This window comes from Poecilia latipinna, unplaced genomic scaffold (assembly GCF_001443285.1).
Source record: "Poecilia latipinna isolate Pla-1442-1.1 unplaced genomic scaffold, P_latipinna-1.0 Scaffold3150, whole genome shotgun sequence".
Taxonomy (NCBI): domain Eukaryota; kingdom Metazoa; phylum Chordata; class Actinopteri; order Cyprinodontiformes; family Poeciliidae; genus Poecilia; species Poecilia latipinna.
Genome location: NW_015115766.1, coordinates 12,832 through 40,743, shown reverse-complemented (window position 1 = coordinate 40,743; position 27,912 = coordinate 12,832). Strand labels below are relative to the sequence as shown.

The 27,912-nt window shown below is 38.0% G+C and overlaps 2 protein-coding genes across 4 annotated transcripts in view; both read left to right on the top strand.

Moving 5' to 3' along the window:
* LOC106940264 (exoglucanase A-like) overlaps positions 1 to 6,599 on the top strand; it is an 18,282-nt gene extending 11,683 nt beyond the window's left edge. The window contains exons 4-8 of the mRNA XM_015022955.1: positions 1,500 to 1,757; positions 3,484 to 3,741; positions 4,055 to 4,060; positions 4,245 to 4,324; positions 4,410 to 6,599. Of these exons, the coding sequence (XP_014878441.1) occupies positions 1,500 to 1,757; positions 3,484 to 3,741; positions 4,055 to 4,060; positions 4,245 to 4,324; positions 4,410 to 4,472 (665 nt within the window). The 3' untranslated portion in view covers positions 4,473 to 6,599. The remainder of the gene's footprint in view (positions 1 to 1,499; positions 1,758 to 3,483; positions 3,742 to 4,054; positions 4,061 to 4,244; positions 4,325 to 4,409) is intronic.
* Positions 6,600 to 6,674: 75 nt separating this feature from the next.
* LOC106940263 (uncharacterized) overlaps positions 6,675 to 27,912 on the top strand; it is a 26,773-nt gene continuing 5,535 nt past the window's right edge. Inside the window, exons 1-19 of one of the 3 annotated variants that reach the window (XM_015022953.1) lie at positions 6,675 to 7,238; positions 8,848 to 9,018; positions 9,236 to 9,469; positions 9,556 to 9,655; positions 11,968 to 12,209; positions 12,585 to 12,842; positions 13,588 to 14,028; positions 14,241 to 14,495; positions 15,189 to 15,446; positions 17,537 to 17,707; positions 17,821 to 18,054; positions 18,191 to 18,290; positions 19,258 to 19,499; positions 19,738 to 19,995; positions 23,514 to 23,951; positions 24,169 to 24,438; positions 25,318 to 25,575; positions 26,502 to 26,939; positions 27,149 to 27,403. In XM_015022953.1, coding sequence (XP_014878439.1) covers positions 7,205 to 7,238; positions 8,848 to 9,018; positions 9,236 to 9,469; positions 9,556 to 9,655; positions 11,968 to 12,209; positions 12,585 to 12,842; positions 13,588 to 14,028; positions 14,241 to 14,495; positions 15,189 to 15,446; positions 17,537 to 17,707; positions 17,821 to 18,054; positions 18,191 to 18,290; positions 19,258 to 19,499; positions 19,738 to 19,995; positions 23,514 to 23,951; positions 24,169 to 24,438; positions 25,318 to 25,575; positions 26,502 to 26,939; positions 27,149 to 27,403 — 4,657 coding nt within the window. In that variant the 5' untranslated portion in view covers positions 6,675 to 7,204. Of the gene's footprint in view, positions 7,239 to 8,847; positions 9,019 to 9,235; positions 9,470 to 9,555; positions 9,656 to 11,967; positions 12,210 to 12,584; positions 12,843 to 13,587; positions 14,029 to 14,240; positions 14,496 to 15,188; positions 15,447 to 17,536; positions 17,708 to 17,820; positions 18,055 to 18,190; positions 18,291 to 19,257; positions 19,500 to 19,737; positions 19,996 to 22,198; positions 22,640 to 23,513; positions 23,952 to 24,168; positions 24,439 to 25,317; positions 25,576 to 26,501; positions 26,940 to 27,148; positions 27,404 to 27,912 lie in introns of all 3 variants that reach the window. The other 2 variants (XM_015022952.1, XM_015022954.1) reach the window with 2 other exon arrangements.

The following is a 27,912-nucleotide window of genomic DNA, read 5'->3' as shown; positions in this document are numbered from 1 at the left end:
CTCCCCATCGTGCCCCCCACTTTCTTCACCCCCCCCTCCCCTAATGGTACACTAACCCCCTGTCCATAGTCCCCCCTGCAGTGTAATGATACGCTTCCCCCCCACCACATTCACTCCTCCTTCTTTGAAACCGCCTCGGTCCTCCCATGCCACCATTCCCTCGGCCCCCCATTCTCGCTCTTCGGTACACTCCACCAACCTTGCTCTGATTGTAATAGTGAACGACTAAAAATGTCTGGTATTCTCAAATCCTAAACTTGTCAGCACTCTTACGGCCATAATCATCCACTCCTGTGAGTTGTGAAGTTTTGCTGAATACAGCCCCAGCTCCAGACGAGTTTAACATCGACTTATTTTGCGGGAGGTGAAATGAATCTTCATAGCTGAACATAGACAACAACATCAGTAGCCTAAAGGCTACTTGTTAACAAGCTTAAGGTGCTGTATTATTAGCTAGTCATCTTTTCACTAACATTACCTGCATCCAACACCTTTACTCAACTCAGTCGGTTAGTTTGGGGGAAAAACTGTGCAAAGTTATTTCTGTTTTGCTGGTTTGCTGCCATGATTCTAACACACCTGCGTAGCTTCACACAGCAGCAGCAGGTCTCCTTCACTCCCACACAAGTGTAAACCCAGTGCTAGCGTCTCAGCGTTCATGTTGCATTTGAAGGTGGCTCGGAAAAACAGGTTACCACATGTTAACAACGGATTAAACAGTTTCAACGACTGAAAAAGGTGACAGAGGACACAGATATGGGACATGCGGAAGCCCCTACTGTATCAAATTGATATAGGAATAACAGACTGTTGGCCATTCTAAGGTAAAAACAACAAACAGCTTCCAGTCCAGAGGGGGCACGGCTGAGTCTGTGGATGGGCAATGTCCCCCAATGCCTGCCAATGCGGCCGGGCCTGGCTGAAGAAATACATCCAGTTTTGACACGTTCTGACAACGTGTCTCTCCACGGCTCCCTGTTGGTGATAAAAAGTCCTGTAGACAGCGTTACGCATGAGGGCGCACAGAGTCTGACTTTGACACAGCACAGATGCACACATTGCGCATGGTTATGCATGTAGCTGGTGGATTCATGTTAAAACAAATCCTAAAATACCTTATATCCTTATGAGAGGACGTGTGTTGGCTACACATTGGTGGCTTTAGATTTAGTTTTCAAGTTGACCTGTCAGAAATATTCCAGAAAGAATACAGGCATGTCAAAACGTGCTCAAGCCCATCCCTGGATATTGTTGGGTCGGAAGAAGCCATTTTATAACATTGGTCGCATGCGGTGTCAATCAAAAGGGGAGGCTCTATGCTGCCACATAAAAGTGTCATAATGGACACCTGCAGAGTGCTCTTTGTTTGTTTAATTGACCTGGAGATGTTTTTTTTTTTTTTTTTGTAAGTTACAGTTAAGATCCTGGGTACTCGTACATTTAGGAGAAAACCCAACTGCAAAAATCTGAACTAAACATCTTCTTTTTCAAAAAATCAGCTCCTCGAAATGCAGAAGGATTTATGAAGTTAGAACAAGATGAGAGCAGCGTCACTCTGCAGTGGAACAAGATCAACAACAGCACCAGCTTTGTTCTCCTGTTTAACGGCGTTGAGACATTCATCAGAGCACCAGATGGAGATGGACCAGTGACTCACACAGCCTCTTCTCTCACTGCTGGAACCAGATACACATTCACTCTCTTCTCTGTGTTTGAAAACGTCAGAAGCAGTGGAGTCAGCATTGCGGTGGTCACTGGTAAGATACTGTAATTCTAATATGTCAAACCTAAATGGTTAACTTTTCATCTCTTCAAATCAAAGTCAAATCAAATTTTATGTGTACAGCACATTTCAGCAGCAAGGCATTTCAAAGTGCTTTACATCATAACAAACACAAAAACACAGTCATGCAACATCTCTTGTACATTAATCCTGCTTGTGTTGAGATACAAAACAAGCTCTACTAATAAACTCGTATTTAAAGAGTTGCAGGCAGTTTGGTAAATCGCAAAAATCACTTAGTAAATACAAAGCAAGAATTGATGTATCAAAATATCTTCTTGGCTGATTCTTGTTCAGATCTGATTCTATTAATCATTATAAGTCAAGGATCAAATGTAAATTATATTTTTTGTGATTATCACAGCATTTTTCATTTTCAGTGTTTGAGAAATTCGTTTCTAAGTTCCTCAAATCACAAAAAGCTTGCATCACATATCAAGGAGATAAATGTCATTAAATTAATCATCCATTTTTAGTCTTTAATATTTAGGTTGTCACTGGTATGAAAATAAAGTACATTCATTTATTCACAACCAAGGCAAACAAGTTTTCCTCCAAAATCTTCAAAATCAGGTTGAACCATCAATGATCCAAACCTGCAAACATCACACTTAAAACTAAACCTAAACCTCAAATTAAATTTTATTTATCTCAGGGTGATCCCCGACATAAATAAAATTTTTGGATTATTTCTATAGCTACAAGATTTATCCAGTCAGTATTAACTGAAAGTATAAACGGTGTAAGTTTGACAACTGTGCTGAAACAAAACCTCAGACTATGTTTATTGTATTCCATTAATGATGAAAGGTATGATGTTCTTTATTGTTGAAATAACAAAAGTACTCTATTTTTTTAGATTAAGTAGGACATTTGTAGATGCATAGAATTACGTTTTCTCTCCAAATTCCAAGAGATGTGCTTTAAAATATGCAGCTTTGAATTAAATCATGGAACCAAGCTGCTGTGAATAAATGCCTTATTTTTATGGGCACAATGTCTAAGGTATGAAAACACTAGTGGGCCGTCTTATTTTTTGTGGGACTACATTGTCTAGTGCAATGAGGAAGTAACACTATGAGCCAGAAGGCTAAATTGTATATGGGTAGAAAATAAATTAATAGAATTGAAATTTTTAAAATGTGAAACATATGCTGAGAGCAAACAGACATCAAGCAGAAACTTGAACAATAAGTGTTTTAAACTTTAGTGTAAAGGAACTCAGTGTTCAATATAAACATATTAACACATTTTTGAGACAATCATCACTCAAATATGAAAAGACTAACGAGTCTCATATGCAAACATAATTTGGCCATTTTAGTCCGTCTTTATTACATGATTATGTATTTATATCATTTTGCAAAAAGCAAAATATACTTAAATCTGTTGCACATTTAATGGACCAATCAAACTATCTTCATTCAAACAGCAAAACTCAAAAATAAACTGATCCTTGAACTTTATTTTATGCTTCAGCATTTGAACATAAACATTTGTTTTACTTTACCAGATTTGATTTCTTATATTAGAATTTGATAAAATAACATTAATTGACTTGGAAATGTTCCTAATAAAATTATTGTGTCTTAAGATTGTGGGACTTTTTTCATCATCATGACAATATTGTTCATAAATGTAAACTTTTAGAGGACAAAGGTTTTAAATAAATTTTTTAAATTTGTCCTCACTTGTTTTAGCACCTAAAAATCCAGAGGGCTTCAGAGCATCGGAACAAGATGAGACCAGCATCACTCTGCGATGGAATAAAGTCGGCATCAACATCAGCTTTGTTCTGCAGTTTAACGGCACAGAGACAAACATCAGAGCACCAGATGGAGACGGACCAGTGAAACACACAGTCACATCTCTGACCGCTCGTACAAACTACACATTCACCCTGTTCTCTGTGTTTGAAAATGTCAGAAGCAGTGGAGTCGGCATACTTGCAACTACTGGTAAGATACTTAATCAAATAGATAAGATCAAATAAGTTAAAGCCAACAGATTTCCCTTATTTTTCACATAAATTGAAATTTGCATGTGGATTTAATTACTTTAATTTTACTGCAGAACTTAAAAAAGATTGTCCAAAGTCTTATTTTGAAACACCTGCAATTATTTTGTCTTTCTGATCAATATTAGGTGTGTTGTGGACAAGTTTTGAAATTACAAAAAATAAAGAATATTAAATCACCCCAATATGTTTTTCTGTTTTCTTTTCATGTCAACAAAACCAACTTGCTTGAAACTTCATCGACCAACAAACAGGGCCAAGTGAGTAAATAATCTTAATTTTTTGTTTTTCTTTATTTTTTCCTGTTTGGAAATGTTTTGTTATGTAAAAATATTGAAGTTAGAATTTTATTCAAAAACAATTATCGCATTGCTTTTATTAGTCTGCAATTGAATAGATTTCTATTACACTAATGAATTATAAATGTCTAATTTTTGTTAACAGATTATGTTTTGGGAATGAATCTGAGGTTGAAGCTTCCCAGCACAATGACAGAATCAGAGCTAGAAGACGCTTTGATAGAGGTGAGCTAATATCTATTTTGATTTTTTTTATATGTCCATTTGTGGTTTTTTAACCTTTGACTCATATGTGTGTTTTTCAATCCAGCTCCTCAGGAAATATAATCTGCCGCCACAGATTATTCTGAAAATCGTTTCTTCCAAACCTTGAAATCAGCGGGGGAATCAAATTCTGGATAATTCATCTGTAACGTTGTTTCCTTTCCCTGAAATAACATGAGGTTTATTTTATGTACCAATTTAAAAATTCTGGAATGTTGTAATTTTACAGATTTGATTTTCTTTTGTGAGATATTGTAATCTATTTTTGTTCACCAAGAACTCAATTAAGAATTTCTTCTATTTTCATTAATCATTTATGTACATTTCTTCTATGATTGTGTTGTCTCTAAATACAGTTTTAGGAATCAATGAATTGGTTACTTTTTATTGAAAAATGGTCTTAGATGAAATACTGGAAGCTAGGTGCAGAAACTTGAAAAAACCTGAAAGAAAAAAAACTTAGATATGTGGTGATACGAACAAAGTAAAAGTAAGAAGAAGCAAAACTTAAATCAGTGTGACTCCATTTTGCTCCCCTGGACATTACGTGAATGTGAAATTCTGATCTCCCACCACCAGGTGGCGGTGTAGGTATTTACCACAAATTTCAGTGACACAGAGTTCAACCAAAAATGTGATGCGACAGCCAGGTCATATGAGGTAATGGGAGTTCTTTAAAACTATTTGAAATGCATGCCAAAGCTATACTCAGAAACCGCTTTTCAAACGGGTATTTCCTGTAGCTCATCTATTGTTATCTCTGGTTCTTAGCGTCACAAACAGTTTCCCAGAAAGCTTAGCTGAACTCATGACAGATTTACTAGACAGCATAACCCAATGTGCAAAATGTGTTCATCTTTGAGTTTCTGCTCTGCTATTACTCTGAAGAACAGATGGCACACAATTGAAACACTATTAACTTTATGCTTTATAATATGATTTAATTGCAAATAATTAAAAGGACCACTAAAGTAAACTCAGTGATCAAACCAAAGCTAAGCTCAGTGTGAAAACAGAAATAAAACCAACATTTGTTGATAACATCTCTAATATGGAAATGTTAATCAAGGTAATTAAAAATATTTCGAGTATATTTTGACACAAAGATTTGATGCAAACTGTTTGAAGTTGAAGAGTTCCTCCCCTATTCTGTAAATTTATTAGATTTATGAAAATAAGGAATCCAAAAAACCCCTGCAAATTTGTCAGGGCGTTACTATAAAACTACTTCTGTTAGCAATTTATTCCAGGCTGGACTTTTTGGCTTCTCAACTTTTTCAGTTCGCTGTACATCTATAAAAATGCACACACTATCCTGAAAAAAGAGATTCAGTTGTATGTTTTATGCAATGGATGACATGAAAACGGTTGCAATAATAATTAGTCATAGACAAAGATTGGAGGAATATGTGGTTTAGATTCAGAGCTCGTCGTGAAGATCTGCCTCACTCCATGTCTGTCTTTGCCAGAGATTTTTTTATTGCTACTGACACATAAATATGATCAATTATTGACTGATTTTCTGCCTCTTAGATTATGCCTGTGCCTCTATGGGAATTTTTTTCACAAGTTTTGCAAACGTAGAACGCTTGAAAACCACATGAAAGCGAAATACTTTTATTTTACCCTCACAAAATAAGCTTATGCTTTATATAAAGGGGCGATTGGTATTCCGGTCAGTGAAAAATGTTTTGCTTGTTTAGATGAAGAATGTAGTTTGTCAGGAAGTTCAAAATGTGAAAAACAAGGAAATTCTGGCTAAACTAATCTCAGATTTATGCTGAGATAATCTGCACAGATTTGACTCTGACGTCGTCAGCTTGCTTTTTTCACTCAACCAATGATGATTTAAAGCTTAATTTAAAAATGTTCTTTTTTGTTAATGTGTCTGTTTTCTGTTCCATTATAGTCTTCTTTCTTTTACATTTTAGAGAGCTATATTGAGGAAAAACAATACTTTATTTGGATTTTCAGAGATACTTCATTGTTAAGACAATACTCATCTGTTTCTTTATATGTTTAAATCATTATTAAATTTGCTGTTCAAAGTTGGTTGTCTGGTTACATTAGACTTAATTGTTCAGTTATTACTTTTCTCTGTTATTTTAAAATAACTACCTTCTACAGGTTTTCTAAGCTTCTAAATAAAGTATGCGTTCTATCCTTCCATCTTCTTTAGCTTTCTGTTTGGATCTCCCAACTATTTCACTGCAACAAATGAAACAACTTCACCAGACATTATTTTGTTAAATAATTTCTCCCATGATAAAAATGTGTTTGACCTTTTTTCTCTTTTCTACAATTTATAATGACCCAATTCATTTTGTTTTCTTAGAGATTGTTCTCACGCCACGGATTTATGCATTTTGCCAATTTTGCACAGTTTCTTGTTCACCTCTGATACGCCCAGAAAGCTACAAAATAATCTGAATATTTCTACAGATGACAGGACTCTGACTTTTACTAGAAGTTTGACATTGAATGAAAACAAGCAGAGTACAATCTCCTGTGCTATTCCTGTGCTGCCACCTGCTTGCATGACTTTTTAATCTCACAAATTAAAATATTGGAAATAGACTTTTGATTAAAAAAAAAAAGCCTTTTACTGCAAAGTGAATTTCTATGAACTCTGGTGTTGTTTTCTTAGAACTATGCTCTTCCTCATTCTTGTATTGTCAGCTGCTGGTAACTGCCACACCCACCTCAAATACCGATAAACATGCTGTACATCTCAAGATTTTGTTGTAGGTCATTAGCTTGTATAAGTTGTGAAATACATTCTTAGTGTTTGAATTTAGAAGATATTATCTGGATACTTTATTTTTTCTGAAGCTTTCGCTGATGGCTTACAGACTGATCCTGTTTGGGCTCACAGGTTGGTATCTTATTCTGGCTTCTAATAATCTTGTTTTTATTTTTTTTTATTTTTGCACAGTGGGAAACTGAGGCAGAGAGGAAAAGTAAGACAAATCAAATCAAGTTCAGTGTTAAAAATGTGCAAGTGCACTGTGGTTCCCTAAATTAGCTTTTTATAGCTTCTTCGGAGACCTGATTCACTCAATTTTATCTTTATAATTTGGGTTAAGTGTGAGAAGATGATGTGTTTGTATGTTGATTATGGGATTTGTCTGTTAAATTGAGTGAATAAACTGAATATGTGATCAGCACTTTCACCTCAGTATTGACGACGTACTTGTTTCACTTAGGAAAGTCCAGAGCAGCTTTATTAAGCATCTTTACAAGATCTTTAACTTTTGTTCTGAAGCTAATGTCCACATTTTGTAGCAGATCATATTTGATTCTAGGAGTCCCTTCTACCTCCTAACCTGTGAGGGCTGACTATTCAAATGATGCTGATACTTGCATGTACTTGTTTAATTTGAAGATGAAGTCGGCACTTTCAAGCATCTGGAAATTTTACCAGATTAATCAGATTTGTTTATTCTGTTCCTCTGATTTTGACCGACTTGTTTCCATTTTGCCAGGATGTCACTTAAGTAAGTAGTGTGTTTAAAATACATCCACAGGTTTACCTTCATATAACTGTAACATTAGTTTATAAACGTAAAAGTTAAAGAATCCTCGGCTGGGGTTTCTCTAATAGTTTAACATTATAGTAACATTAGTTAACTTTAAGACAACTACAAAAATCTATTTCTCTTTCATTATTCTGGGATTTAAAAAAAGAAAAGGGTTTAGAACAAACTTAGAATTTAGCTTACTTTTTAGAAACTGTGGAGTATTCACTACCTAGACCAATACTACATCATGATTATTTAGAAACTCTGGAGTACTCATTTTTAACCCATAAAAGGAATTAGATTAGTCACTCTTTAGTTTATTTTATCAGAAACAGTAGAGTACTCACTATTTAGAAGCAGAGACCAGAAGAACAGTAGAAGCTTCTGGATCAACATTTAGACTAATTTTCAAACTCCTGTTCTTCCATCCCAGAAATGGAAATACTTAGCAACCCTGAACAGAAGCTCCTAGTTTACATACTTTAGATCAACATTAGATTATTTTTCTTCTTTTGCTCTTTCCTTTGGTTTGTAATTTTGTTTGCATTTCCTTTAAGTCCTGTAAAGCACTTTGTATTGCCTTGTTGCTGAAAATGTGCTATATAAATAAAATTACCTTACCTTAACACTGCAAACCAGCTATGAAGGTTACTATGTGGTTCCTGTTTACCATGTTCAATAAATATAAACCCTTTTAATCTACACAAATTATGGATATTGCAGTAAAACAAATTGTAGAAAGGTTTTAGGACAAACAACTTGTAGACCTGAAGTTAATTGACTCTCGCTGAAGAAAACTCAACTCTCCACATCTTGTCACTTGGATAGACTAATAATAATCAAATGCTTTTAATCACTATTTTTGCTGACATTTTCCACAGAAAGAACACTTGGAATAAATAAGGAAGATGAATGTAATGCCTGTAATGCAATGCTGTTAAAGTTTAATTGGTTTTATTTCAGGCGCCCTGCTGAGTGTTGCTAGCGCCCAAAGCCATCAGTACTACTTTGTGAACACTTTGCTTACATGGACAGAAGCTCAGAGTGTCTGCAGACGGGACTACACTGATCTGGCCACCATTGAAAGCACAGCTGATGTTGATAACTTTCTAAATACCACCTCCAGTTATACGGGTGAGTTTTTAACTTGAAAATGGGTGAACAACACAAGTATAATCACAAACCCCACATTTCAAGCACTTTGAATTGCCTTGTTGCTGAAAATGTGCTATATAAATAAAATTACCTTATCTTATTTTCTTATATAAGTGAAAGTTTTATCATATGTGACTATAAACATGCTTCACTGCAGCATTTTAATGTAATAAACTTTTTTTTATTATTTATTTAGGCAAGGCATGGATCGGTCTCTACGACGACACAATGAACAGCTGGAAATGGTCCCTAAATGACAGCAGCTTCTATGGTCCTGGAGAATATTCATTTAGGAACTGGCAACCTGGCCAACCCGACGATTATTATGGACAACAGCATTGTGTTCAGTTTAATGGTTCTAGTGTTAACTCACTGGGCCAGTGGGATGACGCTGGGTGCATGGAGACAATGCAATTTTTGTGCTATAATGGTAAGAGGGTTTTATATGTATATATGAAAGATCATTATTATTTTCTTTTAGTTTTCTTATTCTACATTTCATCTATATATTTACAGGTACAGTAGGTGGATCACCATCCTATGTTTTGAGTAGCATTTCACTAACCTGGACAGAAGCTCAGAAATTCTGCCGTGAGAATTATGTTGATCTGGCCAGGTAAATAACAAGAAGGTATATTAAAGCAAATTCTGCATTAATGCATAATAATCTATATAAAGAGGGATTGTAGTGTATAAATCCAGACGTTTTCCTCTGGGTTTTTGTTTTCTACTTTAAGAAGTTAATGTATGGTTATTCTTTCTCTTTGTAGTCACTTGGTCCTGGTTTATTTTGGCACTAAGATCAATGCGCTGTTTCTTTCTGTCGGCTATTTTCCATTTTCTTTCTGTTGCTGAGTTGTTGGTAACTCATCTGTTGTCATACTTTGCTCCATCCTTTCATGCATCAGTCATTCTTATATTTTCCACCTGTTTTTTCTGTAGCCTGTTTATTAAACTGACCTCTTTTTAATTTAATGAACACATCCTCCTATAGAAAACAACCAACTGGTCACTTTTCTTATGCCTGATGTCATTTTCACCACTGTTGAATTCCTCACTACCTGTAAGTTTTTGATATATTTCAGTGTAGGCTATGTGGTAGTGCATGGTGTGGTTGGAAAAAGGGCTGCCCATATACATATACATATATGTATTAATTTCCTTAAAGCAGTTGCCAAGGATTTGAATCTTGACCTCACGATTTCTGACTCTTGTGTTCCAACCTTGTCACATTTACTGTCCGGTCAGTTTTAATGAGGGCTAATGCCTTCAACCAGTTTAGTCCTTTTAACTCTGCCTGCCTGCCGCCTATGACTTTCATCTCCACGGAGGCTTGAATTCTTTTTAAGTTTATCTTTTTTAAGTTTATCTTTTACCCTATCGCTAATTTTTGTAAGTGACATATGTACAGTAGTGTGCCAGTTCAATGCTATGAAGCTTACCAGAAATTGTCTCCGTTGTAAACAGCCATCATACATTGTGAAGAGACAAGGGTCTAGTAAAACAAGGTGGCTGTTAATATTAATTAGGAAGTGTGATCAACATGGACTGAACAGCTTCGTTCACTTCCTCCGCTGCCATTGCTAAAACTACAGGCAGACTACAATTTTAAAACAGCGCAGAAATCAACATCATCGTTCACAATTTCTTCTGTTGGCTAATTTGGCCTGGAAGAAATTCTACCAGAAAGAATCCAAGTGAACATGAGAAAGCCCTTCAGCAGGAAGGATGATACAGCGGAGCAAGAAATTAACAATAAATGTTGCTTCTTGTCTGGGGTGTGAGCTTAGTGTGGATTCCAGTCTCCCTTCATGACCTTTGAACTGTTTGTTTAAAGAGAGTCAACGCATTTGTTTGAGAGCTCATGATCCTAATATAATTAAATTTGACTTAAACATTCCAAGAAAGCAATTAATATTATAAAGTGTAATAATTTCTTGTGTAGTCATCATCTTAGTCGACATTCGTTATTTTCTATTTTACATATTTCAATCAATCATATCTTTATTCCAGACACAAAAAAGGTTTATAGTAAAAAGGTAAAAACAAGCAAAATAAGGGAAAAATAAACATGACATCTTATTCTCTGAGTCACAAATAAGTGATAACGCCATTGATTCCATAATCTTGAAGAGAATCTCTTAGTACTAAAAGCAGGATTTACTAAAATTACAATTATATTATTGCATGACATATAATCTACACATGCATTTATACATAAGATTCCTGAGCACAGCTGCACATGTGGGAACAGCATTATGTACAAACATATGACTAGCACTGCTCCATCTAGGCACTTTGAGTAGTAGCCTCATGCCATCATTGTATGCCACATAAAGTTTCTGCAGGCTACTTTTTTGTATCGTCGCCACAGATGGGCAGTGTATAGTGAAGTACAAAAAGCTTTAAAAAGAGCCACCTTCACAGAGGATGCACACATTCCAAACTTTCTGATCAGCATATTAGCTTGTGTATCATACGATACTGCCTATGGATGTCACGATCATCAGACAGGTCATAGTAGCCTCATGCCATCACTTAGGACATTACATTTATGTAATGTAATGACTTCATTGCACACATTGAGAATAGTATCAGATAAAGAGAAGTCAGGGGTTATCAGATGCTTATCTGCCCTACTTCTAACAATCATAATATTGCTTTTCTTAGGGTTATATTTGATGTCAATATTTATAAATAACTGCATATTTTAGTTCAGATTTAATAGCTGAAGCAAAAATCAAACACTGTGGATTTAAAATTTTCAATTTTAAGTTATTTTTAGTACCTAAATAAAAAAAATGAAAAAAAAAACAGCTATTTTTTTTGTTTTGAAACTGAAAAATCAAAAGAAACCCAACACAGATTATTTTTCCTTGTGTACTGTATTTAATGTGATTGCTTATTAACATTGTTTTTCCATCCCAGTGTACGAAATCAGACAGAAAATGAAATCATCAGAACCCTAGTAGGTGCCAGCACTGTTTTCATTGGACTGTATCGGGAAAAGCTGTGGTCTGATGGCAGCGACTCTCTGTTTCGATACTGGGCGGATGGCGAACCCAATGGTCCCTCTGGTGATCAGTGTGTTGCTGGATCATTTAATGACTCTGGAAGATGGTCGGATGAAAGTTGCAGCCTCAGTTTGCCATTCGTCTGCTACAAACCAAGTAATGCATCTCATTTCTGCTGCTTAAGCTCCATAATTTTACACAACAGATGACTGTGGTGTAGTCATTTTCTGCAGGCCCCTCAACTACAGTCTCTAAGCAAACTACTGTATCACATGCATTTTCACCAGCTGGCTTGTGAGGAGTTGTTCATTATAATGAGATAATTCTTGCATTTCTTAGAAATATCTCTGGAAAAATGATCTATTTCTTCTTAAGAGGAAAAACTACATTATGCAACATGGAATCAATTAACATTTTTGAAGGCTTTTATTTTGTTTAATAAATAAATATAAAACCCCTGATTAAGCTGTGAAACAAAATGCTTAATTCCTGTTTAATTTTATGTGACAATTTGTATTGTTTTTATCTTAGTTCCACCAAATGCAGAAGGTTTTACAGCTTCAGCACAGGATGAGAGCAGCATCACTCTGCAGTGGAACAAGATCAACAACAGCACCAGCTTTGTTCTCCAGTTTAATGGTGTGGAGACATTCATCAGTGCCCCAGTTGCAGATGGACCAGTAACCCACACAGTCTCATCTCTCTCTCCTGCAACAAACTACACATTCACTCTCTTCTCTGTTCTTGACAACATCAGGAGCAGTGGCATCAGCATTACTGCAGCTACTGGTAAGACTTTACATTTTATTAAGAAAGGGAGACCTTTTAACACAAAAATTCTGTTAGTCTGCAGTCTATTGGTTGGTCACCAAACAAGACCCATCTGCTATATAAAAATTTAAAAGACTCGGTAGCGCAGGGGTAAAGCACAACCGTTACAGGTTCATGGCCTGTTCTGGTGACCATTGCCACACGTCTTCCACCTCTCATAACCCACTTTTCTGTTCTAAGACGGTTAAAGCCTTAAGAAATTACTCAAATATCTGCTGTGTAGTAACTAAAGATTCTCAGTTGAAGGTCAACAAAGTAAGGAAACATGTCTAGTGATCATTATATTTTCTAATAGGGTCAACATTTTCAAATATAAAGGGAGTGTGAGATTGCTCTGTTTTTTGTCCAGAGCAGGATTTGTTTAAGCCATGTAGAGACAAACTGCAAATGGAAAGCGACATGTAGCTGTCAGGCTGTCATCTGACTGATGAAAAGGATTTAAGATATTATTTCATTTATTTGTTGTACCATGCCTACTAAAAATCTAATAAAACCAAGACTTAAAGCTATTTTTTTTATTTAACTCATAGTGAGATGTGATTTTTTTGATTTCCTTCTGACTGCACCTTTAGTGACATTCTCACAAGCCTCTTCACCCTCTTTAACTCAAAATCTGACAATAAGCCGAAATAAAACCAAAAGTATTTTGTGTCTTTACTTATAATGTTTATCTTCTGTTTTGTCCCACATATTCTATTTGAAGCTCCTTGTTCCAGGTGTCAGTGTTGTCCTTCTGGCACAGAGTGCATCACCACCAATGGAGTTGCTGAATGCCTTGACCCCTGTGCCACCTACACTGTACTGAATGATGCCTGGCGTTCAACAGAGAATACAGACTATTCAGCCTTACACTGTGACTATTACATTGACTGGAGTGGTTGGTATCGCTTTTATTTGGGTCAGACCAGCGCTCAGATTCCAGAGAAATGTGTAGCAGAAAACAGCTGTGGAGCCTATGGTCCTATGTGGATAACTGAGCCTCATCCAGTCCAGCTTAATGAAATCGCAACTCGCACTGTGTGTAACGCCTGGGTGGATTCCTGCTGCCTTTTTCCCTCACACACCATCCAGATCAAACGTTGTTATGGATACTACGTCTACAAACTTCAAAGGCCATCTGCATGTTGGGTGGCATATTGTACAGGTAATATTGTAATAATTTACAAACAATTCAGAACTATCTGTTTTCCTTTTACAACTAGAAAATTCCAATATGTATTTACACACATAACCTGCTATTCACTCATTTCTATAAATTGTAGTTATGTCCTTAACCAAAGCCAATGTGAAACACGTTTTATGTTTGGTAAAACTAAGGCTTTATATTGTAATATATATTGTGTCTGTGTGTGTTAGAACCTCAACCCTTCAGAGTATCGACACAAGATGAGAGCAGCATCACTCTGCAGTGGAACAAGATCAACAACAACAGCAGCACCAGCTTTATTCTGCAGTTTAATGGCACAGAGATAAACATCACTGCACCAGATGGAGATGGACCAGTGAACTACAAAGTCTCATCTCTCACTGCTGGAACCAGATATATATTCACTCTCTTCACTGTGTTTGAAAATGTGAGAAACGGTGGAGAGCAACTGGGAGCTCTAACTGGTAAGATATTTTACTGCACAACATAACTAATCACACCATCATTTCCTTTGGTTTTATTTTAAGAAAAATACATTCAGCTTATCATTCCTGAAAGCCTACAGAATGTAAAAATGGTTTGATTTCTCCTCTTTTTAGTACTATTTGTGTATGTACTTGGTACTGAGACAAAACTTATAGACTCCAAACTATGACCAACTTCTTTGTTAGTCATCCGCTCTAACAGAAACTCAGGAGCAAATGCTTTTGTTTTCATCAGTACCCTGAACAATCAGAGCACTTCTTGTTTTCAATTAGTAGTTAAAAACCCTCTAACCCCCGGAAAATACAACAGGAAACAGAACGCAGGCGTTCAGCTGCTTTAGGAGTTTATCATAAATATTCAGTCTTTCCATGCTTTAACAATTCCTTGTGAAATATGAACTCTGACTACAAAACTGAGACCCCAGTATAAACAGATTAATCAGGTTTTCTTCTCTTTGGGTGACTAAGCTCACCTTCAGAGACAGGAGAGCCAGAGCTTCTCTCCATCAAAAGCAGTTAGCTCTATCATATATTCCCATTGCTCTTTGTTTGTTTAACTGACCTGGACATGTTTTTTGTAAACTACAGTTAAGATCCTGGCTAGTCATAGATATACAAGAAAACCCAACTGCAAAAGTCTGAACTAAACATCTCCTTTTTCTAAAAAATCAGCTCCTCGAAATGCAGAAGGATTTATGAAGTCGGGACAAACTGACATCAGCATCACTCTGCAGTGGAACAAGATCAACAACAGCACCAGCTTTGTTCTCCTGTTTAATGGTGTGGAGACATTCATCAGTGCCCCAGTTGCAGATGGACCAGTAAACTACACAGTCTCATCTCTCTCTCCTGCAACAAACTACACATTCACTCTCTTCTCTGTTCTTGACAACATCAGGAGCAGTGGCATCAACATTACTGCAGCTACTGGTAAGACTTTACATTTCATTATGAAAGAGAGACATTTTAACACCAAAATGTTGTTAGTGGGGTGTGCTGTGGTGGCACAGAAGTTAAACACAACCCACATATGGAGGCCTTATTCCTCGACACGGCTGTCGCAATTTCGATTCCTGACCTGGCAACCTTTGCCGCATGTCTTCCCCCATCCTAGTCTGTATAAATAATGTTCAGACCGGACAAAAGGCTCCACCTTTTTCTTCTGCGTAAGGTAACACTATCTTTAGAGCAAATGTCTGTTTGTGCCCGTTTTGTCAGATGGGGTACATTTGACAAGCACTGGATATGCGAGGGATGCCTGGGCTCCCAGCACGCCAACCTCGCCCTGACCTCCTGTGCTCTCCTCCTGCTGGAGGAGAGGAGGTGGAGTTTAGACATTTTCAAGGCTGGTGCTAGGCAGGACGCCGGGCCCACCGAGTCCGGTCACTGCTTGTGGGGAGATGCTAGCTACGCTGAGCGGGATGCTAACTATGCTGAGCGTGAGTTGGATGATTCCACTGGCAGAGAGGATGACGATGAGGACGACGGCAGGAGCAGCAGCTAGGAAGCACTGCAGTGGGAAAGAGTGGATGCTCAGTCAACCCCAGGCTCCGTATATCAGACTCAACCCCGCTCCTAGTTGTGGGCTCGCTCCTCCTTGAGCTACCTAGCTTGATCAAGGAGGTGGCTAACACTAAGGGGGTTCCCATCCCCTAACCTCGCCCGCCACATTCGAATGATCTGGCGGGATAGTTTGGCTCCGCCCCGAGTCGCCGTCCAGACCCCATCTGGCCTCACTCATGTAATGGTTTACATAACTGAGGCAGCGGCTGAGCCTGCGAAGCTGAGGGCGCCTGTCTCCACTTATGTGCCTATCACCAGGGTGGAGGGGTTTACAGAGCAGAGTTTTCCCTCTGTTCCTACTCTGGATCCGGGGCTCGCTGATGTGTTTGGGGCCAGGACATTAGGATTAGCCCAGCGGCCTGTGCCCCCTTCTAAGCTGATCACCAGGTTCTCTGACCACGCCCACCAGTGTGACTATCAGATAATGGCTGCCACCAATAATGCCGCTTTGTTGGCATGCGGCATCTCAAATGGGTGGAGGAAGCTGCCTTACCAGTGGAGCTGAAGGGCTCTCTCTGCAAGGCGGCTGATGCATACTCAATCTGTGCGCCACCTCAGCGTTTGTTCCTCATGGACAGCTGCCTGGGCTACTCTGATCCAGAGAACCACCTGGCTCTGCCTCTCGCCATCTATGTCCAAGAAGCTCCAGAAGGACCTGCTGGATGGCCCCATCACCCCTGATGCGCAGTTTGGTGCCAATTTCCAGTCTCTCCTATTGGAGTCTAAGAAGACCCAGGAGGTTTTGGAGTCCATCCTCCGCCTGATAGGGCCGCAACTGTCCCGCGCACCTCTGGCCGCTGGGGGGACCAACATGGCCCCCAGCGCCGTCAACACCAGAGACTGCAGCCTCTAACCATTCCGCCACCATCCTCCACCTCTCAGCAGTTCTTCCCAGTGCAACAGCCAGTGACCCAGCGTCTCCCCAGAGGACGTCAGCCCGAACATTAAAGCGACTTGAAACCATTCCTCCCTGGCACCTCCAGACCCGGGGCCCTATAGCTCCGCGCCTGTTGGGAGGGGTGAGGGCTTAGTGACACATTCATAGGGTGTCGGATAAACCATACTCATAGTGAATTTGACGGCGAAAGTTTATTATTTGAAAAACAATTTATACTCGGTTGTGATATAGCCATTTTAACTATCGTAAATTGAAATTATCGTGGTACATCGAGAATACTCGGTATGTCCCCCACCCCTACACAGATCATGGATATTGCAGTAAAACAAATTGTAGAAAGGTTTTAGGACAAACAACTTGTAGACCTGAAGTTAATTGACAGTGACTCTTGCTGAAGAAAACTCAACTCTCCACATCTTGTCACTTGGATACACTACTAATAATCTTAATCACTATTTTTGCTGACATTTTCCACAGAAAGAATACTTGGAATAAATAAGGAAAATGAATGCAATGCCTGTAATTCAATGCTGTTAAAGTTTAATTGGTTTTATTTCAGGCGCCCTGCTCAGTGTTGCTAGCGCCCAAAGCCATCAGTACTACTTTGTGAACGCTTTGCTTACATGGACAGAAGCTCAGAGTGTCTGCAGACGGGACTACACTGATCTGGCCACCATTGAAAGCACAGCTGATGTTGATGACTTTCTAAGTACCAGCTCAAACTATACAGGTGAGTTTTCAACTTGAAATTTTTCTTTATTAGTGAAAGTTTTATCCTATGTGACTATAAACATGCTTCACTGAAGCTTTTTAATATTATAGACATGTTTTTTAATTATTTAGGCAAGGCATGGATCGGTCTCTACGACGACACATTAAACAGCTGGACATGGTCCCTAAATGACAGCAGCTTCTATGGTCCTGGAGAATATTCATTTAGGAACTGGGATAATGGCCAACCCGACGATTATTATGGACAACAGCATTGTGTCAGGTTTTCCGGCTCTAGTGTTAACTCACTGGGTCAATGGGATGATGCTGGGTGCATGGAGACAATGGAATTTGTGTGCTATAATGGTAAGTATAATATATATATATATATATATATATATATATATATATATATATATATATATATATATATTTTTTTTTTTTTAAGATTATTATTTTTCTTTTAGTTTTCTTATTCTAAATTTCATCTATATATTTACAGGTACAGTAGGTGGATCACCATCCTATGTTTTGAGTAGCATTTCATTAACCTGGACAGAAGCTCAGAAATTCTGCCGTGAGAATTATGTCGACCTGGCCAGGTACATAACAAGACTGTATCTTACAGCAAATACTGCATTAATGCATTAATATCTCTATAAAGAGGTATTGTAGCTCTGGTTCATGAATTCTACAGTCATTTTCCTCTTGGCTTTTTTTTTTTTGTACTTTAAGAAGTTGATGTGTTTTTCTCTGTAGTGGGAAGTAACAAAGTAGAAGTACTTTGATACTGTACTTAAGTACAATTTTCATGTATCTTTACTTAAGTAGATTTAATAATGGGTACTTTCTACTTTTACTCCACTACATTTTACAGTAAGTATCTGTACTATCGTTACGTTAGACTTTACATCCAAGTCGCATTGTGCTTTTTACTCTCTCGTTAAAATGTGAAGTTCAGGGACTTAACGTGACGCTGTAAAATCCAGGCAATGACGTGACTTACTTGTGTCTGTTGTCACCCATCGCCTCCCCCTTTCATTCGCATGCGGAGTTCCAAGACTTGTGCAGTTTTTATATATATATATATATATATATATATATATTTGATCAAACTATCACCATGTTGTGACAGTATAGGATAAGACACACAATCTGTAAAAAGATCTCCAACTCCTTGTGCTGCCATTTTTAATGACTTTATCCTGTCTGGATCAACAATGCACAGGAAAGGTGAGAATGAACCATCAATGTTGCTTCTTGTGTGGGGAGCAGGTTTAGAGTTGGTAAGGGAGGGATTCCAGTCCCCCTTGGTCACTGTTGAACTGTTTATTTGAAAGCTCATGTAAACAAAATAGTCTAAAGATTACGACAAAGTACTTAAGATTATAAAGTGTAATAATCTCCCATACAGTCTTCTTCTTTTCTGACTTCTGTTATTTCTGGTGTTGTTACATAAAAACAACAGCATTTTTAGTTGTTTGAAATGGAAAAGCCAAATAAAGCCATACACATTGATTATCTTTGCACACTGTGTTTAATTTAATTTTATTTTATTTTCCATCCCAGTGTACGAAATCAGACAGAAAATGACATCATCAGAACCCTAATAGGTTCCAGCACTGTTTGGATTGGACTGTATCGGGAAAAGCTGTGGTCTGATAGCAGCGACTCTCTGTTTCGATACTGGGCGGATGGCGAACCCAATAATCCCTCTGGTGATCAGTGTGTTGCTGGATCATTTAATGACTCTGGAAGATGGTCGGATGAAAGCTGCAGCCTGAGTTTGCCATTCGTCTGCTACAAACCAAGTAATGCATCTCATTTCTGCTGCTTAAGCGATCATAAATAATCCTTAATTTTACATCAGGAAAAATGATGCCATTCATCTTAAGAGGAAGATTCATGTTATGCAATAGAACAAATAAACTTTAATGAAAGTTTTGCTTTTGTTTAACAAGTAAAATACATTACAAAAAACCCAAACATTAAAATACTTTTTGACACTTATTAATATTCCTGTTACTGATTGTATTGTTTTTATCTTAGTCCCACCAAATGCAGAAGGTTTTACAGCTTCAGCACAGGATGAGAGCAGCATCACTCTGCAGTGGAACAAGATCAACATCAACACCAGCTTTGTTCTCCTGTTTAATGGTGTGGAGACTTTCATCAGTGCCCCAGTTGCAGATGGACCAGTAACCCACACAGTCTCATCTCTCTCTCCTGCAACAAACTACACATTCACTCTCTTCTCTGTTCTTGACAACATCAGGAGCAGTGGCATCAACATTACTGCAGCTACTGGTAAGACTTTACATTTCATTATGAAAGGAAGACCTTTTTATCACCAACATTTTTTTTAAATGTTAATCACGACCCACATATGGAGTTCTTAGTCCTCAACGTGGCTGTCACAGGTTCGATTCCCGGCCTGGTGACCTTTGCTGTATCTCTTCCCCCTTCTCTCATTATCCACTTTCCTGTCAATTCACTGTCAAATAAAGGTCACTAGAGGCAATAAAACCTTAAAAAAATAAAATAAAACTTCTGTTAGTCTGCAATCTGTTGGTTGGTCATTGAACAAGACCATCTGCTTTATAAAACTGTAAAAGACTCAGCTGCACAGTGGTCAAGCACAGGACTAGTATATTGTCTCAGTCGTCAACACGACTGTCACAGATTTGAGTCCTGGTGTCATGAATTGCGGTATGAGGTGGTGAGGAAGACACTGATGACCCAGGCTGAAATGATGAAGGTAGTGTTCATTTTAATCAGAAGAAGAAAAATTAAAATCTTCTGACTCTTTTGCCCGGATACCTTGATGTCGTCATTGTATCAGTTGAACCATAAAGACAAAGACAAACGTTTTCCCAAGTCCAATCATAACATTTATTAGACAAACAACTAATGAAACTGACAAAACTCAATAAAATCACAGACCAGCATCCAATTCAATATTTACCTCACACCACAGACATCCACACACCAAGACAAACTTACGGGGAACCATTTCACCGACGCACCGTTCCCCAGAGACAGCATCACGGGTAACCTGGAGCGATCAGAAGTTAAGGTTCTGGGTCCTATGCTTTCAAAGGGAGGCCATGTTTCCCTCCTCTGCTGTATTCTAATTAGGGGAGTGTCCTTAGCTAAGTTCATTTAAATCTAGTTGACTAGGTTCCAGTAAAAACCAGTTTTTAAGACCAAAGAAGTGTTATTTTCTTTTGAATGGAGACATATGTTTTTATGGCCCTGTCCCGAGAGGAAGCTCTACTCTGTTGGCAGGACCAGATTGTTTTACACCAACTGTTAAATCTTATCAAAGTGGTCAAAAGGTTAAACTCACACACAGAGCCACTACCCCTGTGAATGCCTGCTCAGTCCACAGAGAGACTAGCTGTGTTTTAAATTATAGAGAACTACAAGCTAAGTTATTTTAATTCAACTTAGTGTAATATGTTTCAATAGAAATATCCTACATAAGAGATTACGCTAATTGAACCATGGATATAATGTGGAGCGGATTTTCTAATATATAACACTATTAATGTTGTCTAATATTGAACATATGGTTAAATTTTACAACTGGCATATTATACATTTATTTTATTAACAGTAGATTTAATGATGACAAAAAACATACAGAGTCCAAAATCCAGGCAGCACAGAGAAGAGTGGAAGGTTAAACCTTACAAAGTGGTAGCAACTGGAAAATAATAATGGACAAAGCAACTCGGCAGCCAGACTGACAAAACGGTAGACAGAATACCACCAGGACCCGACAAAGACACAGAAACACAGGTGACATCAAGTACACAGAGGGTAATCGGATTGAGACAAAGCTGGGAACAATCAAGGGGTAGACAGGACAACACGGAGACTCAAAGACATAGAAACCTAAAATAAACACACAGAAAAACCAAATCCTTATACCTGGTTTCTTGACCATTGCTGCATGTCCTCCTCTTCTCTCATAACCCTGTTTTCTTTTTGAAGACTGTTAAAGCCTTAAGAAATGACTCAGAAATCTTCTATGTAGCAACTAATTAAAAAGTCTAATTTGAAGCACAGCAAAGTAAGAAAACATGTTTAGTGGTCATTAAATTTCCTAATAGAATCAACATTTTCAAACACAAATGGAGTGTGAGATTTTTCTGTTCTTTGTCCTGAGAAAGACCTATTTAGTCCATGTAGAGACTATAGGAAAGCAGCATGTAGCTGTCAGGCTAGCACAGGTAGTCTGACTGATGAAAAGCGATTAATGCCTTTTTGAAAATATGCTAAAACCAGGACTTAAAGCTAAAGTTTATTTAACTCGTAGGGGGTGATTAATTTTTTTTTATGATTTCCTCTGACTGTAGGCATGATATTCTCACTAAAGGTGCAGGAAAACCTCTTCTCCCTCATTAACTCAAAATCTGGCAATAAGTTGAAATAAAACAAAGGTATTTTGTGTCTTTACTTATAATGTTTATCTTCTGTTTTGTCCCACATATTCTATTTGAAGCTCCTTGTCCCAGCTGTCAGTGTTGTCCTTCTGGCACAGAGTGCATCACCACCAATGGAGTTGTTGAATGCCTTGACCCCTGTGCCACCCACACTGTACTGAATGATGCCTGGCGTTCAACAGAGAATACAGACTTTTCAGCTTTGCACTGTGACCAGTACATTGCCTGGAGTGGTTGGTATCGCTTTTATTTGGGTCAGACCAGCGCTCAGATTCCAGAGAAATGCATAGCAGAAAGAAGATGTGGAACCGTTGCTCCTTTGTGGATAACTGAGCCTCATCCAGTCCAACTTAATGAAATCGTAACTCGGACTGTGTGTAACGCCTGGGTGGATTCCTGCTGCCTTTTTCCCACACACACCATCCAGATCAAACGTTGTTATGGATACTATGTCTACAAACTTCAACAGCCGTCTGTATGTTGGACGGCATATTGTACAGGTAATATTGTAATAATTTACAAACAATTCAAAATTATCTGTTTTNCAAAATGATGTTAGTGGGGTTTGCTGTGGTGGCATTGGGTTAAAGACGACCCACATATGGAGACCTTAGTCCTCGACATGGCTGTCACAGGTTCGATTCCTGGCCTGGTGACCTTTGATTCATGTCTTCCACCTTTTCTCATTATCCACTTTCCTGCCAAATAAAGGCCACTAGAGGCATTAAAACAAAAAAAATTATTTTAGTCTGTTGGTTGGTCATTGAACAAGACCATCTGCTATATAAAACTGTTAAAGACTCAGTAGGTAAAGCACAGGACTCGTATACGGTCTCAGTCTTCAACACAACTGCCACAAATTAAATCCTGGTTTTTAGACCATTGCTACATGTCCTCCTCCTCTCATAACCCAGTTTTCTGTTTGAAGACTGTTAAAGCCTTAAGAAATGACTCAAAAATGAGATACAACTTAAAGTCTCATTTGAAGGACAGTAAAGTCAGAAACATGTTTAGTGATCATTAACAGAATCAACATTTTCAATCAGAAACAAACTGAGATTTTTCTGTTCTTTGTCCAGAATTGAATCTGTTTTATCCATGTAGAGACAAACTGTAGTTGGAAAGCGACATGCAGCTGTCAGGCTGTCTGACTGATGAAAAGGATTTTATGTCTTTTAAGAATCTGCTAAAACCAGGAATTTAAGCTGAGGTTTATTTAACTCATAGTGAGGTGTGATTGCTTTTTTTATTATTTTCAATGACTGTAGGCTTGATATTCTCACTAAAGGAGCAGGAAAACCTCTTCACCCTCATTAACTCAAAATATGACAATAAGTCGAAATAAAAGTTTTGTCCCATGTCTTCTATTTGAAGGTCCGTGTACCGGCTGTCGGTGTTGTCCTGATGGCACAGTGTGCATCACCACCAATGGAGTTGCTGAATGCCTTGACGCCTGTGTGAATTACAATGTACTGAACGATGCCTGGCGTTCAACAGAGAACACAGAGAATACGTGGCACTGTGACCGGTACATTTACTGGAGTGGATGGTATCGCTTTTACTTGGGTCAGACCAACGCTCAGATTCCAGAGAAATGTGTAGGACCACAAAGATGTGGGACCTATGCTACTTTGTGGATAAATGGGACTCATCCACTCCAGCTTAATGAAACCGTAACTCGCGCTGTGTGTGACTCCTGGGGGGGTTCCTGCTGCTATTATCGCACACACACCATCCAGATCAAACGTTGCTATGGATACTACATCTACAAACTTCAACTGCCGATTTCATGCAATATGGCATATTGTACAGGTAATATTGTAATAGTATACAAAGTATTCAGAACTCTCTGTTTTCCTTTTACAACTAGGTAATTTTAATATGTATTTACACACACAACACGCAATTCACTCATTTCTATAAATTGTAGTTATTTCCTTAACCAAAGCCCAATGTCAAACACACGTCTTATGTTTTTTTTAAAACTAAGGCTTTATATTGTAATATATATTGTGTCTGTGTGTGTTAGAACCTCAACCCTTCAGAGCTCAACCCTTCAGAGTATCGACACAAGATGAGAGCAGCATCACTCTGCAGTGGAACAAGATCAACAACAGCAGCAGCAGCAGCTTTATTCTGCAGTTTAACGGCACAGAGATAAACATCACTGCACCAGATGGAGATGGACCAGTGAACTACACAGTCTCATCTCTCACTGCTGGAACCAGATATATATTCACTCTCTTCACTGTGTTTGAAAATGTGAGAAACAGTGGAGAGCAACTGGGAGCTCTAACTGGTAAGATATTTAACTGCACAACGTAACTTATCACACCATCATTTCCTTTGGTTTTATTTTGAGAAAAATACATTTAGCTTATCATCTCTGAAAGCCTACAGACTTTAAAAATGGTTTGATTTCTCCTCTTTTTAATGCTTTTTATGCATGTACTTGGTACTGAGACAACACTTATAGACTCCAAACTGACCAACTTCTCTGTTAGTCATCAGTTCTGACAGAAACTCAGGAACAAATGCTTATGTTTCCTCATGAAAAGATCACATTTTTTTCACCAGTACCTGAACAATCAGAGCACTTCTTGTTTTCAATTAGTACCTAAAACCTCTTAACCTTCACCCCTGGCAAATACAATGAGAAACAGAACACAGGCTTTCAGCTGATTAATTAGTTTATCATAAATATTCAGTCTTTCTATGTTTTAACCATTTTATATGAAATATGAACTCTGACTACAAAACTGAGACCCCAGTATAAACAGATTAATCAGGTTATCTTCTCTGACTAAGCTCACCTTCAGAGACAGGAGAGCCAGAGCTTCTCTGCACCAAAAGCAGTCAGCTTATGGGTTCAGATTCTGATTAGTTTGTCTCCTGTGTCACTTTGTTTAGTTGACCTGAATGATGTTGATATCTGGACAGATTATATAGATGTTTGGAAAAAAAATAACATGATGCAGTTTTGTAAAGTGATAGGATGCAATGGAAAGATCAATTTTGACACAGATGATCTATCATATATTCCCATTGCTCCTTTCTTGTTTAATTGACCTGGACATGTTTTCTTTTTGTAAGCTACAATTAAGATCCTGGCTTCTCATAGACATGAAAACCCAACTGCAACAATCTGAACTAAACATCTCCTTTTTTAAAACATCAGCTCCTCTGAATGCAGAAGGATTTATGAAGTCAGGACAAACTGACATCAGCATCACTCTGCAGTGGAACAAGATCAACAACAGCACCAGCTTTGTTCTCCTGTTTAATGGTGTGGAGACTTTCATCAGTGCCCCAGTTGCAGATGGACAAGTAAACTACACAGTCTCATCTCTCACTCCTGCAACAAACTACACATTCACTCTCTTCTCTGTTCTTGACAACATCAGGAGCAGTGGCATCGACATTATTGCAGCTACTGGTAAGACTTTACATTTCATTATGAAAGAGAGACCTTTTTAACAACAAAATGTTGTTAGTGGGGTTTGCTGTGGTGGCATTGGGTTAAAGATGTCCCACATATGGAGACCTTAGTCCTCGATGTGGCTGTCACAGGTTCGATTCCTGGCCTGGCGACTTTTGCTTCATGTCTTCCACCTTTTCTCATTATCCACTTTCCTGTCAAATAAAGGCCACTAGAGGCAATAAAACAAAAAATTATTTCAGTCTGTTGGTTGGTCATTGAACAAGATCATCTGCTATATAAAATTGTAAAAGACTCAGTAGGTAAAGTACAGGACTCGTATACGGTCTCAGTCTTCAACACGACTGTCACAAATTGAGTCCTGGTGTTTTGACCATTGCTACATGTCCTCCTCCTCTCATAACCCAGTTTTCTGTTTGAAGACTGTTAAAGCCTTAAGAAATGACTCAAAAATGAGATACAACTTAAAGTCTCATTTGAAGGACAGTAAAGTCAGAAACATGTTTAGTGATCATTAACAGAATCAACATTTTCAAACAGAAACAGACTGCGAGATTTTTCTGTTCTTTGTCCAGAGCTGAATCTGTTTAGTCCATGTAGAGACAAACTGTAGTTGGAAAGCGACATGCAGCTGTCAGGCTGTTGCAGGTAGACTGACTGATGAAAAGGATTTAATGTCTATTAAGAATCTGCTAAAACCAGGAATTTAAGCTGAGGTTTATTTAACTCATAGTGAGGTGTGATTGGTTTTTTATGATTTTCTCTGACTGTAGGCATGATATTCTCACTAAAGGAGCAGGAAAACCTCTTCACCCTCATTAACTCAAAATATGACAATAAGTTGAAATAAAAGCAAAAGTATTTTGTGTCTTTAGACTTATAATGTTTTATCCTCTGTTTTATCCCATGTCTTTTATGTGAAGGTCCGTGTACCGGCTGTCGGTGTTGTCCTGATGGCACAGTGTGCATCACCACCAATGGAGTTGCTGAATGCATTGACGCCTGTGTGAATTACAATGTACTGAACGATGCCTGGCGTTCAACAGAGAACACAGACTATTCATGGCACTGTGACCGGGACATTTACTGGAGTGGTTGGTATCGCTTTTACTTGGGTCAGACCAGCGCTCAGATTCCAGAGAAATGTGTAGCAGAAAGAAGATGTGGAACTCATGCTCCTTTGTGGATAACTGAGCCTCATCCAGTCCAGCTTAATGAAACCGTAACTCGCACTGTGTGTAACGCCTTGTATGGTTCCTGCTGCCATTTTCCCACACACACCATCCAGATCAAACGTTGTTATGGATACTACATCTACAAACTTCAACAACCGTCTACATGTTGGCTGGCATATTGTACAGGTAATGTAATAATTTACTAAAAATGAAGAATTATCCCTTTTCCTTTTACAACCAGATAATTTCAATATGTATTTACAAACACAAACTGCAATTCACTAATTTTTATAAATTGTAGTTATTTTTTTAACCAAAGCCAATGTGAAACATGTTTTATGTTTGGTAAAACTAAGGCTTTATATTGTAATATATATTGTGTCTGTGTGTGTTAGAACCTCAACCCTTCAGAGTATCGACACAAGATGAGAGCAGCATCACTCTGCAGTGGAACAAGATCAACAACAACAGCAGCAGCAGCTTTATTCTGCAGTTTAACGGCACAGAGATAAACATCACTGCACCAGATGGAGATGGACCAGTGAACTACACAGTCTCATCTCTCACTGCTGGAACCAGATACACATTCACTCTCTTCACTGTGTTTGAAAATGTGAGAATCAGTGTAGAGCAACTGACAGCTGTCACAAGTAAGATATTTTACTGCACAACATAACTAATCACACCATCATTTCCTTTGGTTTCATTTTAAGAAAGATACATTTAGCTTATCATTCCTGAAAGCATACAGAATGTAAAAATGGTTTGATTTCTCCTCTTTTTAAAGCTTTTTTTGTATGTACTTGGTATTGAGACAGAACTTATAGATTCCAAACTGACCAACTTCTCTGTTAGTCATCAGTTTTAACAGAAACTCAGGAACAAATACTTATGTTTCCTCCTCAAAAGTTCAATATTTTTAACCAGTACCTGAACAATCAGAGCACTTCTTGTTTTCAATTAGTACTTAAAACCCATTAACCCCAAGAAAATTCAATGGAAACTGGAATGCAGGCGTTCAGCTGCTTAAGGAGTTTATCATAAATATTCAGTCTTTCTATGTTTTAACCATTTTATATGAAATATGAACTCTGACTACAAAACTGAGATCCCAGTACAAAAAGATTAATCAGGCTTTCTTCTCTGACTAAGCTCACCT